General features: G+C 45.6%; 1 protein-coding gene across 3 annotated transcripts in view; it reads left to right on the top strand.

Moving 5' to 3' along the window:
- The window catches only part of ATP9A (ATPase phospholipid transporting 9A (putative)), a 144,225-nt gene extending 138,095 nt beyond the window's left edge, over positions 1–6,130 (top strand). For all 3 annotated transcript variants that reach the window (XM_026455147.1, XM_023184145.3, XM_023184147.3), the window contains one exon: positions 1,565–6,130. In XM_026455147.1, coding sequence (XP_026310932.1) covers positions 1,565–1,701 — 137 coding nt within the window. In that variant the 3' untranslated portion in view covers positions 1,702–6,130. The remainder of the gene's footprint in view (positions 1–1,564) is intronic.
- The last annotated feature ends 12,379 nt before the right edge of the window (positions 6,131–18,509 follow it).

Here is an 18,509-nt window from a genome sequence, read left to right as displayed (position 1 = left end):
ACAAACCCTGATCCTTTACATATAAAGGAGATGTATCTATAATATTATAAACAGATACACAGTATACCTGTGACATTAACATTTCATGGAGCTGGTTGATTAGGGAAGAAAAGAAGTCGAAAAAGCTTCCTTAAGGGGCAATAATGAGAAAAAGGCAGAGAAACTCAACCTTACCCTGGAAGCATCTTTGATCATGGCTCTTCTGACAGCTTCCAAAACTCCTGAAGGTTTTAGTAAAGGTAGAAGAACCATCCCCTGAAAAGTAAAGGTTTCACAGCTGCGGCACCAGTTTCTAGAAAGGATTTGTGAGCATTTACTGCAGCTCCAAGAACTAAAGGAGCATCGCTGTAAAAAGTGGAGTTTTAAAGCAGTTTCGCCCTTGTCACTAGTCTCTAGACAGCGTTTTGTGAGACCTACTGTGTGCTCAAAGGCTTGGGCCTGAGGTGGTCACAGAGATGTGGCCCCTGCTCAGGAATCTCAACTTGTTTTTGATAGGGACACACCACAGAGCCAGGTCAGAGGTGAAGGAAAACCACAGGGTGGGTTGAGCCTTGGGCCTGGCACTTAGTAGGTGCTGCCTCAGTACCAGCTGCATTTCAGCATCCTGTGCTCAAAAAGTGGGGAAGGGGCTTACTGTGGCTTCTGCTATATAGAAAGCCACAAGCTGTCACTCCTCTTTTAAGAAAACTTCATAACCAGGTTCATAATCCTGCAGCAGGAAAGGCAGTACCCCTGCGCGCCCACCCCACACCTTCCATCAGAGTCCCTGAGGGTCAGCCTAAGCTTGTGTCTGACAAGGGGGTCTGAGCCCACTTTGCACCATGACCCAGATTGATCCTGTGGCTTTCTGTGACCATCACTAGAAGCAGAAGGTGCATTTGAATGTCACTTTCCGCTTGCCAGTGGCCAAGGCTTAGAAAGAAAGACTCTCCAACTGTTAGACAATACCAAATCAAAAGCATCTCTGCGTTTTCTTCCCCTGTCATTTTCTTTCCTTCTTTTTTTTTTTTTTTTTTTTTGAGACAGTGTCTTACTCTGTTGCCCAGGGTGGAGTGTGGTGGTGCAGTCTTGGCTTGCTGTCATCTCGAGCTCCCTGGGCTCAGATGATCCTCCTGAGTAGCTGGGACTAGGCGTGCATCACCATGCCTGGCTAATTTTTATATTTTTTGTAGAGAGAGGGTTTTGCTATGTTGCCCAGGCTGGTCTCAAACTCCTGGGTTCAAGTCTTCTGCCCGCCTTGGCTTCCCAGAGTGCTGGGATTAAGGCATGAGCCACTGCATCTAGTGGCCCCCATAGTTTTCTTCTCCTGGCTGTTGAAAGTAGCATTTCACTCTCAGGAAGCTACAGAAGAGAGAACGAGGAATATCAAGCTGGTGGTGCTGTGTGCTCTTAACCATGGTACCTTCCCTTATAGTCCATAGAAGGAGAGGGCCAATGCCAGGAGGCTGTGGGTTTGTAACGGGAGATGACTTTCCCTTTGATAGCTGTGACACCTGTTTCTGGACCACATGGGCCTTCCGGAATATTCCTGCCTGCTCACGGCTGTCTTCCCGTTTGCTTGCAGATGTGTACTTCATCGCCACCTTGTCATTCTTGTGGAAAGTCTCCGTCATCACTCTGGTCAGCTGCCTCCCTCTCTATGTCCTCAAGTACCTGCGAAGACGGTTCTCTCCCCCCAGCTACTCAAAGCTCACATCGTAGGCCGTGTGCTCGCTGGAGGGGGCCCTGGTCTCGGCGCTTCCCTGATGGACGGAGCTCAAGTTCCATTTCTATTAACCGCCACCTGTGGGTTTTGCAGTAATTGCTAACACGTGCAGTTTTAATGGGACGAGGCTCTGCGCCTAAACGGAGCCCTAACGCTGCATCAACGGGAGGGAGGGTCCTGAAAGAGACCCATCTGGGCCTGTCTGAACCCCTCGTTCTTCATGTCTGAGTGAATGTGAATATGTTAAAGCTGGTGGCTCGGCTGGGAGGTTTATGTGGGTCACTGTGCGAGCTTCCTTATGACTTGAATTTTGTCGTCACGTGATAAAAGTTTCTGTGTAGCTGAAGGTTGTAGAAGGCTTGTGTTTTTTTTTTTTTTCAACAGTCCTAATGTGTATGTATTCTTTATGTCTTTCTTGCTCTTACAAAGAGGTGTCAGAAAAATAGAAAGCTCTTGGTGTCAGTTTGGGAGGAAAAGACAGTGACATTTGGTAAAAAGTTATCCACACAATCATCTCCATTCGGAAATGCTCAGTATCATCTCCAGCCAGCCCTGCTTACCCACGTTACACTGGATTCCTGGGATCGTAACGAATAAATGAGAGGAGAGGGAGAGTGTCCTAAATCCAATCTGTTATCCTTGATCTGATTCAGCAACCATAGTGTGTGAGTTGACTTCACCTGCCACCTCGTAAAAGAATTTCAGAGGTGTGATCCCGCTTTATTGGGACCTGGTAACAATTACAAAGCCAGTGGCTGTCTGAGAACGACCTCAGACGTTTTCAGCAGAGTTGTTTTAGCAGGAAACGTGCCACTGAATGGCCCCTAAATGTGTCGACAGTATGATAAGAGACTCAACTAATTCTTTAGACAACATGGCAGATGTGACTCAGATCCTCCAAGACCAAAGCGGAAAGGTCAGGGGGCTGGGACTCTTCTCTTCCATAGAAGCCTGTTTCCTGTTAGGAGGCACAACGGGGGATGACCCCACAAAGGCAGAGGCATGTTGCTGGGCTGCCATTCATTGGTGGCAGCTTTCAGAACAAGGAACCCCTGGTGGGAGGACGCCCGGGCTGCAGCTTTGGGATCTGGGATCTGTTCCACTGCCGGCAGATTTCAAGGGGAACTTGCTGAAAGGCAGCCAGTGGTAAAGATTTCTCCCCTACCAGGATGGACTACATGCGTGCATGTTTCTTATAAAGCTGTGGTTTGTTTCAGAGGAAGAAGGGAGTTTGCAGTCGCTGGACGTGGTAGAGCAAGGCATTCTTGGGTTTTCAAGTCACTTCTTGCAGAAGCCACATATGCATGCCATAAGGGTTAAGTTGGTGGATCTTCAAGAGCCAAGTGTGGTTGAAATCTTGGATTTGCGTTTACTTCTTGATGAGTACATATCCTTCAAACCCTCCGCCTGGCGCTACTTCTGTGTGCTTCAGAGATGTACGCTACAGCCTGGTTTCTGACGCCTACTGACTCCTGCTCTTGGAGAGCTGGAGACATGAGGATCAGATAGTCCCTTGCCTTTGGAGCACTCTTGATAAGCTTTTGTATTTTGTGTTGTCCTTTTAAAACGTTCTAGAATGACTTTATGTTTTACGTTGCAGGTACTGATAAATTGGCTGTTGACACCACATCTATTTTGTCTTATGATTCTGCAGTTTTGCAGTATTTTCCCCTATCTGATTCAGCCATTTCTGCCAGAGGGAAAAGGTCGGCAGAAAAGATGTATTGAATGAATAGTTAAGGATAGGATCTTTGTCCAAAAATTTCAGAAAGATTGAGCAAACCTGACGTCTTCATTGAGCGAGTTTCTGTTTTCAAAGGTGGAGGAGAAAGTTGTGTTGGAAGTTTTTAAGCCTCTGTTTTCTTGGAAGTCAGTCTGTAATGCTGGGAAGTCTTAAGATAGTCCCGTTTAGAGTCTGCAGACCCTGAACCTGGTTCTGTAATGCTGGGAAGTCTTAAGATAGTTCTGTCAACACTTTGGAAACTCTGTAGCTGGCTTTGCTCGGAGATTCAGGATGCTGGATCCTGCAGGTAGGGCATGTGGGAGCCTCATCAGGAGGTTTTAGAGGTTTCCAGCAGAAGCAGAATACAGATGGTCTCCCTGGCCTTTTCCTTACATTCTCAATTTTGATTGAGGTGTGCAAGTTGACTGTTAAACCCAACACATAAGATACTGGTTGACATCTTCAAGGGAGAATGCTTCCAGGAGGGGCTGAAGAAGCCATAGCTGGAAGTGGAAGGTACTCGTCAGTGTTCTCCACAAACCTTTTTACTCTGTTGTCTCAGCCGCACTGGGGTGGAGGCAGTCAAGGGTGAGAAGGACCAGAACTCAAGTGCAAACTACCATTTGGTTGGCCCATCCCATCCGCGGGCAGGTGGCTGACGCCATTCACTGGACGGTCCCTGAGCATCTAGGAATGCCCACACCATGCTTCTCAAACGCTGGAGATGCAAAGGCAGGAGGATTCAGTCCGGTGAGAGTACACGATCTTTACCTGCACAAATCAGACTATGAGCCGAGCAGAGAACCCCAGGGGTGTTTGGGCACTTCTCGGAGGTTATCTTAGTTGTGGTGGGGAAGACAAAGAAATAAGCAAACAAGAAACTAGAGTTACTGTACAAGAAACTCTCCTGAGTTTGTAAACCTTAAGCATAAGGATTCAGTTGACCTTTTTCTTGGTTCATCAATCTGGAAAGAACTTACATAAAGCGCCATTGACACTCTCACCTGGGAGCTCCATGGGCCTTAAGTCTTTGACAGCCAATTTAATTTGAGGTCAGAGGGCCTCGAGGTACACAGTCAGCACTGTTTGAACACTTTTCCTGAAAGCAAAACTCACAGCCCCCTGCGCCCTCTGACAACACTAGCAGAGTAAAAACTTCTATTATTATTATTTTTATTGTTCATATGTCTTTTGGTGATGGTTGCGTGACGGGGCAGCAGGATCTATTTGGTTTCTTTTTTTTCCACCTCCTTCCTTTTTCTGTCTTTTTTTTTTCCCCCTCTAAGAAAATCACCAGACTAGTTTTTCCATCTTGAGTAATTTCTTGTATGGGACAGTTTTGATCCTCATTTTGAAAGCATGCCTGTGCACATGTGTGTTGCCTCTGGTGCCAGGTGAGACAGGTGGCACTAACTCCAGCTGCTTGGAAGGCATCCCAGGGAGTATCTTAAAGTTGGAGCAGACCTCCGTTTCCAGCCCCTGGGGCCAATAGGCCACGTGCTGGAACTAGCATTGTAAAATTTCCATCCCAGTTCCGCTCCCCTGGAGTGAGACCCTTTTTTTTTTTTTTTTCGTGACAGTAAACCTTAAAAACCATTGTCTCTTTATGAACATTTCCTCAGTTTCTTCTCTGCTGAAAATGTAAGCCATGCTACTTTTTAATGTATTTTGAATTTTGTGCTCATTGGAAATCGATATGCCAATGCCTCCCCCAACCCCCGCCACACTTTTCTTTTTATACTTTGTCTTGTTTATACTGGGGTGGGCTGGGCCTGCTTGCGTGCCTTTAGGGCAGCATTTTAAATCTTTGCCAAAATTGCAAATGGGACATGTACATTCTTCTGCTCCATCCTACTTAAACACCTATCAGCTATTTTTATCTTTAACCTTTTCTGTATGTTTGAAGTGTGTGGAGTGTGTGTGCGTGTGTGTGTGTGTGTGAAAGAGACAGCAAGAGAATATCATGTAAAGTTTTTTGAAGAATTGTTTGGTTTTCATTGCATTAAAATTCTATCACTCCCAGCTTTGTTTTCATTTAAAAACTATACAAAGAGCTTTGTAAATACAACAGATTTTATTTCTCCCCCCTTTTTTAATGTACAGCTTTTTTGCTATTTATATATACTTAAAATATTCCCATGAGTTATGTCCAGTTCTTCTTGGAAAAAAATATATTATGTTTTTGAATGGAACTGCAAAGCATCCTGCAGCGCGTGAGCAACCCTCCACCTGGAGCTCTGACGCATCTTCTCAGGCCAAAGTGGCATTACCCGTGAATCTGTCTTCTCCACCACAGCATGGTTTGAGGCACAGTCTGTTAACATAGCTGGGCCCTGTCAGTGACTATTGTGTTTGTGGGGTCAGGTGGGGGGCATGGTATTTGCAAAAAAACAAATTATGGCTAATTTATTATTTTGTTGCAGTGGGGTTAACTGTAAACTCATGTAAGAGTCCGTGATTTCCTCATTAGTTGATCTCTGTCTCTGTAATCCTCATTGCAAATTTTCACCAGGACAGCATTTTTTGATTAGAGGGGAGCTCTGGCACAGTATGCTTTAATTTAGCAGGAACTTCCAGATGATTTAAATTCTCGATGCTGTGATGACACACATACGATCTTTCGTGTTTCTGAGAGACTCTACTTTCATTGTTTGCCAGCGTGGCTCGTTGCTGTTGCCCAATAAAGCTTGTGTACGTTCTGCCTTGGGGGATTATTTTAATTTGTACAGAAACATGAATTCTGGTGTCAAAATGAGGACTTTTTATTATAATGCTCCTATTTTCTCTTTATTTCATGGTACATGAAATGTAAGGAAAACTCCAGTTCAAAAAATTATTTTGATTTTGGCAAAAAAAAAAACACAAATCAATGCATGTTATTTATTATTCTGTACTATTGTCCATCCCAGACATGTCAGAATTTCAAAAGGTGATAGATATAAATGGAAAATAAGATGAAAACCATAAGCTTCATATTGTATTTCTATACACGATCCTTGATGACTCTGGAATCTTTTTTTTTTTTTTTTTTTAATCAAGGGATGGAACATTTAGAAACAGTTAAGTTTTAGGCAAAAAAAAAAAAAAAAATTTAAGGCTGGGCGCAGTGGCTCACACCTGTAATCCCAGCTTTGGGAGACCAAGGCAGGAGGATTGCTTGAGCCCGGAGTTTGAGACCAGCCTGGATAACATGGCGAAACTCATGTACAAAAAAATACAAGAAAACGAGTTGGGTGTACTGACTTCATTCAGCCTCTGGTCCCAGCGACTTGGGAAGCTGAGGTGGAACAATCACCTGAGCCTCGGAGGTTGAAGCTGCAGTGAGTCGTGACTGTGCCACTGCACTCCTGCCTGGGCGACAGAGCAAGACTCCGGCTCAAAAAAAAGAAAAAAAGCTGTTGTGTAGGAAGTAGTTGAAATCCAGTGATTTCAATCGGCAAATTTTTGTCCCTTGGGGCACAGGTGGCAGTATGAAGACCTTTTCAGTTGTTGTAGCTCGGGGAAGAGGAGTGCTACAGGCAAGGGATGCTGCTGCACCCCCTATGATTCACCGGTGGTCCCCACAACAGAGCCCAAAGTGTCAAAAGTGCCAACATTGAGAAACCCTAATTTTTTTTATTTTTATTTTTTTTGAGATGGAGTCTTACTCTGTTACCCAGGCTGGAGTGCAGTGGTGCGATCTCGGCTCACTGCAACCTCCGCCTCCCAGGTTCAGGCAATTCTCCTGCCTCAGCCTTTTGAGTAGCTGGGACTACAGGCGCCTGCCACCACGCCCGGTTAATTTTTGTATCTTTAGCAGAGACGAGGTTTCACCATATTGGCCAGGCTAGTCCCGAACTCCCGGTCTCAGGTGATCCACCCGCCTTGGCCTCCCAACGTGCTGGGATTACAGGCATGAGCCCCCGTGCCCAGCCAGAGAAACCCTAATTTAATCGGCACGTGTCAGCTGTACCATTTGTATTTGTAAAAGGGCCCAGAGGTATAAGCTGGTATGTGTCAGGAAGCAAGTTATGCCTCCGACTACTATACCAAGTACTAGACCAAATGGTATAATTACCATTGGTCTCTGCAGTGTGAGCTGCTGGTTCCCTCTTTTTGGTTCTCAGTGGAAAGGGCCATCCTCAGTAAATGGATTAGAAAGATAATTGTAACTTAGTTGTGTTTTCTCATGACAGCGGCAAAAGGAAGGTATGTGCTGTGAAAGGTGGGGACCGACCATGCTTTTCCTTAAACGTGTGCTAGCCCTGCACGACTTTAGGCCTCTGCATTTGCCTGCGGTGAAATTCCGTCCATGTGCGGACGGACACTCCTCCGCCGGAGCCGCTAGGGGGAACTTGAGGACTGAAAGACATTGCTGTTTCCTGTTTTCCACAACCAGCCGGACCCCACGTGCCCAACTGCCCAGAGTTTCAAGACGGTGCTTTCATAGCTTCAGAATTTATTTCATGGCCAGAGGCCCCGTGAAAAACAGACATTTCTTTTCATGTTGTTGACCAGAGTATTTTGCTGGACTTAGTTAAAAAAAAAAAAAAAAAAAAAAAAGGAGGGGGGAGGGTGTGAGAGATGAATATTTATTTGCTCTTGGATATTTGCATTTTTGAATAACTGGCAAGTAGGAATCTTTGCCAATTCACTGTTCAGGCTACTAAGGTTTTGAGACGAAATGTACTAACACCCCAAGTACTTTTAGTGTTTTTGTTATGAAACTTTTCAGGGTGACATGAAGCCCTGCGGTATTTGTGAGGAGGTCTATAAATGATGGATTTGCTCACCTCAAAATAGAACTGTAGTCGCTCCAAATTTTCCAGAAGTGGGAGCACAGTGACAGAATTCATTCAGGACTTGCTAATTTCCTACTTTAAATGGGTTACATAACAGAACGGGTCCCGCCTTCGCGCCTCTCAAAACTACCCATGAAGTGATGGTGAAATGTATCATTAAAAGCTAGAAATAGCTCTGCTAAACTCTGGGAAAAAGATGAATTTTTTTTCTGATATGCCTCCCCCCACCCCCCTTTTTTCACCCAAACATTGCATAATGTTAAAAAAGTCAAATCTTTCCGTGGGATTTAATTTCATTTTCCATGTGGCTGTGGTCGGAGGGGTAACTCAAGCACTTTGGGGGCTGGTGGATTTTTGGAGGATCACGCATTCCCAGATCAGTTTGCATCCAAAGCCTTAGCTGAGAAATACACCCAATCCTGGGGTTTCTCCCCATCCTTCCTGCCCCCCTTTTGTGGATGAGTTATCTACAACATGGCATCTTTTCAGAAAGCCTGCCTTCTTGCAGGAATGCCCAAACAAAGCCACCCTCCACTTTCCATGTCGAGGTTTTGATTTTGAAATGGATTCCCCCTAAAATTTGGGGTAACTGAGTCACACGTGAAGTCATCAGCCCCACAACCTATGCTTGATACCAAGCCAGGGCTCATTTCTTAGAATTCAGCCAGCAGGTTCTGTTTGCTCATATTAAGAACTTGGTGTTCTAAGCCTGTGCTGTTTGTTTTCAAGAGATTTAAAAGAAATACATTTTTTTTTTCTTTGATCAGGTCAGGTCCAGATAAGCCCAAGACGATTTTTTATTTCCTTTGAGAAAGAGTGCAGAGTCCAGAAGAAATGGGAAAAAGTGTCGGGGGATGGGTAGATGTGTGGAATATGCTGACATTTTTATTCCTTCATTGATCAAATATTTACTGAGCACTTCCTATGTGTTAGGCATATAGGGGCTGGAGGTGTGGCAGAGAACAAGACAAGCCTAGTGTCTGCCCTCATAGTAATTATACTCTGTGTGTGTGTGTGTGAAAGACAATAAACAGATAAAGACTAACATCAGGTGGAGAGAAAGTTTCCTAAGATAAAGCAGCCTGAGGGTTAGGTAGAGGATGACAACCAGGTAAGAATAAAAGTGGGGAAAGTGCTGGGAGTTCAGAGACGGGCTCACTGGATCAGAGGGCTGCAGGATGAGAAGGAGGCTGCTGTGCACCTCTGGACCCTGTAAGAGCAGAAGCTGGTAGTGAAGCCCCCCACCCATCCACATGGACACCAGCCACACCCTCCCCCTCAATTCTCTCATGCCTTGTGGTTTATGTATGTATTTTTTATAACAAGGAAATTCTACTTTCTATTAATGGATTTGTTTTAATGTAAAAAAAGTTTTTAATGATTGGCCAATTCTATTGCTTATATTCTCCCACATCCCCAAGTAAATGGATTCTTTTTTTTTTTTTTCTGAGGTGGAGTCTTGCTCTGTCGCCCAGGCTGGAGTGCAGTGGCACGATCTCGGCTCACTGTAATCTCCGCCTCCCAGGTTCAAGCAATTCTGCCTCAACCTCCCGAGTAGCTGGGATTACAGGCACCTGCCACCACGCTTGGCTAATTTTGGTATTTTTAGTAGAGGCAGGGTTTCATCATGTTGGCCAGGCTGGTCTCAAACTCCTGACCTCAAGTGATCTGCCTGCCTTGGCCTCCGAAAATGCGGGAATTACAGGCATGAGCCACCGTGCCCGGCCAGTAAATGGATTCTTGAGGAGTCCTTTTGCTTTCTCCTTGGGCTGTATGTACCCTGCCCCACGAGGGGTATATTCTCTAGTCAGGGATGCCCAGGCCAGCCCAGCATACCGGAGGGAGGTTCATTTCCAACTCTGAACAATGGCTGGGGCCACAGGACCCTGGGCAAGTTTGTGCAGTCAGAGCGTCATTCAGAGAGATCTGGGCAACTGACATTCTGGTCACAGTGTGTGCAAAGGCCCTGGGGTAGGAAAGGCTGGGCATGTTGGAGGGGCACAGGGCTGGAGTGCTGAGACCGAGGGGGTGGGGCATGGAGGAGATGAGGTCAGGGAGATAGGGAGGGCCTGTAGACCTTGGCATTCAGACTAAGGAGTCCGATGCAGAACGAGCAAGCGTTATTGAAGTTAGCCGTCTACACTGAACCACGTCTGGGGGCTCCTTTCACTCCCTCTCTTCTACCCCGCCTCACCAACCCTTCCCCACGTGTTCTCATTTCTGCGTCAATGTCCGAGGAGGCTCAGGTGAAACTCTTTCCATTGGAACCAACCCACTCCCATGCCCAGTGGTTCTGCATGACTTTGACATAACCACACTAGTAAATAAAGGAGAGAAGAAGCCAGTCCTTGGATGAAGTTTCCTCTTGCTTTTCCAGCGAATAATACGAAGGGTCTCTGTTCAGCCGTGTAGCCTGGGGTGCTTTTGACAGAGGTGCCTGTTCCTTCGAGAGTCCTGGAAAGCAGGCTGCATAAACTGCCTAGAACTGGGAGGTGAGTGTGAAAAGAACAGGTAGAGAAAACTTAACTGGTTCATGTTCTTCGAAGCTGCCACATTTCCCGAATATGCCCACTTGGGTCAAATTTCGAAGACGAAGCCTTTTGCAGTCATGAACTGCGGGAGCCCAGGCTGTGTTCAAATTCCTCCTGAAGAAAGAAAGAATAACGAGAACAGGCTGTGGAAAAGAATGTAGTTAGTGTCTTAAAGATGGCCAAATATTCATTCTCATTTGTCCTTTTATATGAAACAGATTTTTAAAAAGGCAATTGGAGTAGCTAACGACATCCAGAACCTCGTTGATTCGAGAGGGGCTGGGGGTGGGGGTTTAAATTGGCCCAAACAGCTAATCAGGCCCACAGAAAGAGGTGAGTTGATTACCTTGGAAATTGCACAGGAATTCTTCAAAGATGTGGCCAATAATTAAGAGTTTAAGATGCTACTCTTTATGCACATAACTTAGCATAATTTTATTAGGCAGCTCATCACCACCAGAATTAGTGAAAATCAGGCCAGAAAAAAATCTGAGAGCCAGGCTTATGCAGACGTGGAAGCTTTTGCTCTAAAATGGCCTGCTCACTCTTGAGGAAGACCCCAAGGGAAAGCACCACCTTTCTTCTGGGCCCTGAGTGGGCTGGGAGTGGAAATGAATCAGAGCCATTTCAGGGGGCTGTGCTGAAGTTGGGGACAACGTGGCCTGGACCTAGCTGGGACGGACACAGACTTGGTTTGAACACCAGTACCCCCACTTGAACACTCACTTACTAGTGAGTGAGATGGGGCCAATTCCTTAAATTCCGAGCTTCCATTCCTTGCCTGTTTTGGGGAGCAGGAACCCCATTTGTGAGGATCAGCCATGAGGCTGATGGCACTGGAGGCAGTGTAGATACAGATACAGCAGCCATCATTGTCACTCGAGGCTGCTGCTGATGGAGGGAGGCCTGGTCTCCACCAAGCTCAAAAGCCCTTCATCAGAATGGGTTTCTGCTACTGTTACCCACAAACACGGCAGTCACCAGGTTGGCTAGAGCTCTTAGAAGATTTCCACGTTTGGTGGCTGAGGCAATATCCAACCTTGAAACTTTTTTTTTTTTTTTTTTTTTTTTAGATAGAGTCTCACGCTGTAGTCCAGGTGCCCAGGCTGGAGTGCAGTAGTGGTATCTTGGCTCACTCCAACCTCTGCCTCCTGGATTTAAGCGATTCTTGTGCTTCAGCCTCCTGAGTAGGTGGAACTACAGGTGTGTGCCACCATATCTGGCTAATTTTTGTATTTTTAGTAGAGATGAGGTTTCACCATGTTGGCCAGGCTGGTCTCAAACTCCTGACCTCAGGTGATGCACCTGCCTCGGCCTCCCAAAGTGCTGGGATGACAGGTGTGAGCCACCGCGCCCGGCCTTGACCTTGAATCTTACTGTGCACCTTTCACGGATTTGCAAACGTGCCCAGAGTCCTGTGGCCCCAGCCGTGGTTCTCAGTTGGAGGTGAACCTGCCTCCAGTATGCTGGGCTGGCCTGGGCATCCCTGACTGGAGAATGTACCCCTCATGGGGAAGGCTACATACAGACGAAGGAGAAGGCAAAGGGACTCCTCAAGAATCCATTTACTGGGGGATCTGGAAGGCGGAATGAAAGTCATAGAATTGGCCAATCATTATAAAACTTCTCTTTTTACAGTAAAACAAATTCACTCATAGAATAGAAAGCAGAATTTACATGTGTTAAAAAATAGATAGCTAATGTATGTGGGGCTTAATACCTAGGTGACGGGTTGATAGGTGCAGCAAACCACCATGACACATGTTTACTTATGAAACAAACTTGCACATCCTGCACATGTATCGTAGAACTTAAAATTCAATTTAAAAAAACCACAAGGCAGGACAGAATTGAGGGGGAGGGGGTGCTTCACTAGTGGCTCTGCTCTTATAGGATCCAGAGGAGCAGCTTGAGAGGAACTGTCTTATCCTTAGCAAGTCAGGTGTCTGGCCCACGGTTAGGGCTCGGTAAACCTTTGTGACATTTGAGTTGGTTTTAAAAATAATTCTGGTAAAATATACATAGCATACAATGTATTATTTTAAACTGTGTGTGTGTGTGTGTGATGGGATCTGGCTGTGTTGCCCAGGCTGGAGTAAAGTGGCACAATCATAGCTCACTGTAACCTTGAACTCCTGGACTTAAGCAATCTTCCTGCCTTAGGACCCCGAGTAACTGGGACTACAGACCCAAGTCACTGTTCCTGGTTAATTAAAAACATTTTTTTTTTTTTTGTAGAGATGGGGTCTTGCTATGTTGCCTAGGCTGGTGTTGAACTCCTGACCTCAAGTGATCCTCTCCTCCTGGCCTCCTAAAGTGCTAGGATTACAGGCCATTTCAACTATTTTTTGTTTGTTTGTTTGTTTTGGTTTTTGACATGGAGTCTTGCTCTGTCACCCAGGCTGGAGTGCAGTGGTGCGATCTTGGCACACTGCAACCTCCACCTCCTGGGTTCAAGTGATTCTCCTGCTTCAGCCTCCCAAGTAGCTGGGACTACAGGCATGCGCCACCACACCTGGCTAATTTTTGTACTTTTAGTAGAGATGGGGTTTTACCATGTCAGCCAGGCTGGTCTCAAACTCCTGACCTCAGGTGATCTGCTCGCTTCAGCCTCCCAAAGTGCTGGGATTACAGACGTGAGTCACTGCGCCCGGCATTTCAACTATTTTTTAAGTGTACAGTTCATTGGCACTAAGTTCTTGAGTTTTAAAAGTGGATTCTGGGCGGAGCATGGTGTCTCACATCTGTAATCCCAGCACTTTGGGAGGCTGAGGGGGGAGCCCGAGGCAGGTGGATCACGAGATCACGAGACCATCCTGGCCAACGTGGTGAAACCCTGTTTCTACTAAAATGCAAAAAGTTAGCCAAGTGTGGTGGCGCATGCCTGTAGTCCCAGCTACTCAGGAGGTGGAGGCAGGGGAATCGCTTGAACCCGGGAGGCGGAGGTTGCAGTGAGTCAAGATCAGGCCACTGCACTCCAGCCTGGGCAACAGAGCGAGACTCTGTCTCAAAAAAAAAAAAAAAAAAAAAAAAAAGTACATTCTGGAAGATTCAGGAACCTGACTCAACAAAATGACTATTTCCTTTTCATGGCTTTTTACAGCTGCAAAGTACTTTCCCACCTCGACCTCACAATTCCGTGGGGCAGGTGTCATTATCTCCATTTTGTAGATGACAAAAACAACACCGAGAGAGGGTGAGGTTGAACCCGGCCCACATAGCACCTAAAATGATCAAATTTTGTGGTTGAATTTTGACAGAGGATGTATCTATGAGAAAAAACATCTGTTATAGCAGAAAACTCTCAAATGACATAGTTTAAATAAGAGATAAAATATTTTCTGTCTCACATCAAAGAAGGCTGGGGTTAGGAGGTCCAGAAAAGGTATGCTGGCCTGGATTGTCATTGGAAACCAAGGCTTCTTCAGCTCTGTACTGTCCCGTCCTAAGGCTGCTGCTCTTATCCTCCTTATCCAGGGTGGCTGCTGGAGGTCCCGCCTTCATGCCTGAAGTCCGGGCAGCAGGAAGGAGCAAAGAGAGGGGGCCCTGTCCTTTGAGGGAGACTTCCCAGAATTCCCACACATTACTTGTGCTGACATTTTGGGCAAATGACCACATGACCACACCTGGCTTGCAAAGAGGCTGGGAAATGTAGCTGTTTAATGAGAACGCTGATGAAAAGCAAGGTTTTGTTTCTGAGGCATGAGGGGAAAAGGAGGTGGGCAAACAGCAGTTTCTACACTAGACAGGGGAAAGACGTGGGATTCTAAGGAACCTTCACCTTAAATTACTTCTTTACTTACCATACAGGTTTTTAAAATTTTTGTATACGGAGTCTCACTCTGTCACCCTGGCTGGAGTGCAGTGGTGCTATCTCGGCTCACTGCAACCTCTCCTTCCCAGGTTCAAGTGATTCTTATGCCTCAGCCTCCCACGTAGCTGTGATTACAGGTGCTTGCCACCACACACTGCTAAATTTTTTTTGCATTTTTTAGTAGAGACAGGGTTTCGCCATGTTGGCCAGGCTAGTCTGGAACTCCTGGTGTCGAGTGATCCACCCACCTTGGCCTCCCAAAGTGCTGGAATCAGGGCACAAGCCACCGCACCTGGCCCCCATACACTTAAGGTTAAATGGGTGCCGGAGGTGCGTGAACAGGTACCGGGTGTGAACTCACCCTCTTGTGAGAGTGGTAGTTGTGATCTTACTAGGCATTCTCTGGCCAGACACGTTTCTTTTTATTTTATTCTTCCTTTCTTTTTTTGCATTCCTTATTTCATCCATCTTAATTTTCTCTGAATCTCTTAGTTATTCTTCTCCTGTTGTCTTTTTAAGTTTTTTTTTAAAAAAAGTATAGAATACATACAGCAAAGTGTATCTAGTAGGCTAATATTAAATGCATGGTGATACAATTTTGCATAGGTTTGCACCCATGAGACCCCTACTGGGATCATGGAGAAAGTATCTGATTCACTTTATGAGAAACTGCCAACAAACTCAAAGTGAGATACTACTTTATCCACTGCCAACAAACTTAAAGTGAGATACTACTTTATCCTTAATAGGATGGTTATAATTAAAAGTATATGGTCAGCGTTGGAGGGAATGTGGAAAAATCAGAACCTTCACACACTGCTGGTGGGAATGTAAAATGGTTTGCTTGCTTTAGAAAACAGTCTGGCAGTTTCTTTTGGGGGTGCACAACTAAAAACCATTGAATTATATACTTTAGATGAGTGAATTTTGTGGTATGTAACTTGTATCTCAGTAAAGGTGTTAAAACCCTGCCAAACCATTTTCCAGAGTGGCTGTACCATTTTTGCATTCGTATGAGAGTTCCAGTTCTACATCCTTGTCTGCGCTTAGCATTGTCAGTATTTGATCTAGCCATTCTAATAGATGTGCAGTGGTATCTCACCATGGTTTTAAATATCATTTCCCTAACAGTTGATAATATTGAACATCTTTTCATGTGCTTGTTTGTCATCCACATCCACTTTTCTTCTTTGGTGAAATGTTCACATCTTTTGCTCATTTGTAAGAATTAGATTGTTTTCTTACTTTTGAGTTTTGAGAATTTTAAAAAATATATTCTGACTATATATGTTGTTGGATAAGTGATTTGCAAATTCTCCTGCCTTACTTATAGCTTGCCTTTTCATTGTCATTATTGTTAATATTTTTAATTTTAGCCTTTCTGGTGGGTGTATTGTGGTATGTCATTGTGGTTTTAATTTGCATCAAATCATTTGATAGTCTGGTTTGTGGAGTCTTGGTTCAACAGCAACTATGGCTATAGGCAAAATGCTTTACCTACAGAATCATTTCAAAGAGGGGATATTTTCATTATCTTTTTTTTTTTTTTTTTTTGAAACAGAGTCTTGCTTTGTCGCCCAGGCTGGAGTGCAGTAGTGCGATCTCGGCTCACTGCTACCTTCACCTCCCGGGTTCAAGCGATTCTCCTGCCTCAGCCTCCCAAGTAGCTGGGACTACAGGCATGTGCCACCATGCGCAGATAATGTTTGTATTTTTAGTAGAGATGCGGTTTCGCTATGTTGGCCAGAATGGTCTCGATCTCCTGACCTGGTGATCCATCTGCCTCGGCCTCCCAAAGTGCTGGGATTACAGGCATGAGTCACCTCACCTGGCCTTCATTGTCTTTTCTGTAGATGAGGATTTAAGACCTGTGGTGACTTGTTCAAAATCACACAATTTGTAAGAGGTGGAGCCAGGGTTGGTGCTCAGGTCCGCAGACTTAGAGGCAGCTGCCTCTTTTAAGCTATAATCCAATTCAACTTCAAGCCTCCTGGTGAAAGCAACAGCCTCTGTTCTCTTCAGCAAGCTGCATTCTTTTATGGCATGTCACAGGAGGTTGAGAAATGCCAACGCAGATGACAAATGAATGCTCCATTTATCTGAATCCCATCATTCCCAAGGGCCATCCTCACCTCCATCCCTGACATAGCACTTCCCAGGGAATTGCCACATTCCCTAGCTGCTGTCATTGTGGCTGTTCCCACCTTCTAATTAAGAGCAGAGCCAACCTCAGAACGGGGCAGAGGCCTCGAACCATGAGTCACTGTGGAGATGTTGTCATCCTGGGGGGCAGGAGGAGCCCCACGCTGTCTGGAAGCACCAGTAGACAGCCATTGCATGCGTATTTATTGAGCACCTACTGGACACCAGGCAGCTTCCCGGCACTGGGGATGTGATGACCTAGATGTTCATGGCTCCTGCTTTCTTACTGAGTGGAGTGTCTGTATTAGGCAGTGGAGAAATCAACAGGCCTCCTTCAGGTCGTCGTTTACTTGTCCCTTCTTAAAGAGGTTTCCTTGACCTCCTCCCATTGGACGTGTAGCCCTGTCACTTCCTAGTCCCTTGCTTGCTCTACTTGTCCTCAGGCGCTTAGCCTCAGTCTTGATTACTAAAATGTAAGTTCTATGAGGACAGGGACTTTGACTTTTTGCTATTCTGAATGCCTAGAAAAAGATGGCCTATGGTGAGTGTTCAACAGATGTGAAATGAATAAAGAAATATGGTAATTCATTGCACAGTGATGAGCATTATAATAAAGTTAAGTCAGGATGCCATCCGGGAGACCAGTCGGGGTAGAGGTTGGGGGCTGGGAGTGGGGAGGGTATGTGAGGCCATTTTTAGACTTGGTGGTCAGGGAGGACCTCCTTGAGGAATTGGCTTTGGAGCTGAAATCTGAAAGATGAGAGGATCCAGGATTCATAGATGCACGGAGCAGTGTTCCAGGCAGAGAAAATAGCATATGCAAATGCCCTGTGGCAGGAAGGGTTCAGAGTTTTCAGGAACAGGAAGAAGAGCAATGGCAACCAGTGCTGAAGAGTGGCAGGAAATGGGTATTCTTGCCTAGTAGGAAGGCTTCTGTGTACCCTGAGTCTGTCCCCACCATGCCAGGCAACAAGCTACCCTCTGACCTTCGGAGATAAGTGTGCAGAGCGGGCCTACTGTATGTCATGTTGAGAGAGGCCAGATCCCGGGATCATGGATTCCCATAGCCAGAGACATCAGTGATATGGTTCATACTCCAGACCACTTTATTACCCCAAGTATGACTGGTTTCTTTCTCCAAGTTCAGGGATGGGGCTTTTGGTGAGTCAATCCATGAGAAAGCTCTTGGAACTCCTGAGAGAATCTCCCATGGGCCTAGGAAAAGCCGCTCAAAAAAGACACTTCTGAGAGCCATGGAAGTTCCAGATGAGAGTGTGTACCAGGCACTTGGACCTGTATTTTCTTGTATCCTCACTATAACCTTGCAGGCTAAGTGGAATTAAACTCATCTCACAGATAAGCAAAACAAGATACTGTTAAATTCCAGGGTTGGCAATTTATTAACAATGAAATGCTGGGCAAATGTTGCAGTCTGACCCTGAGATTTTTCATCTGTAAAATGGGTACGTGTCTGTGTGCATGTGTGCCCACTCCATAATTGATATTGTGAAAGAAAAATAAATGTGATGTATGTGATGTGCCTGGCATGGTCACAATAAACTTATTGTTCCGTATTGGTTACAGATCTGTGGTTGCACACAACAAAAATTAGAACTGGCAAAGTTCAGCCAAGAAACGGGGAGGGGAAATTTATTGCCAGGATGTGGAGGGGCTCACAGACTGGAGCTCTGGCTATAAACAACAAGAGTGAGGGCATGCCGGAGAGGAGAGGCAGCAGGAGCTAATATGCCGTCCAACCAGGTTCCTGCAGCCTGTTTTATCACCTGCAGGTTTTTCATCCCGCCCCCCCCCC

This window comes from Piliocolobus tephrosceles, chromosome 20, assembly GCF_002776525.5.
Source record: "Piliocolobus tephrosceles isolate RC106 chromosome 20, ASM277652v3, whole genome shotgun sequence".
Classification (NCBI taxonomy): Eukaryota; Metazoa; Chordata; class Mammalia; order Primates; family Cercopithecidae; genus Piliocolobus; species Piliocolobus tephrosceles.
This window is presented reverse-complemented; position numbering and strand designations above follow the sequence as displayed.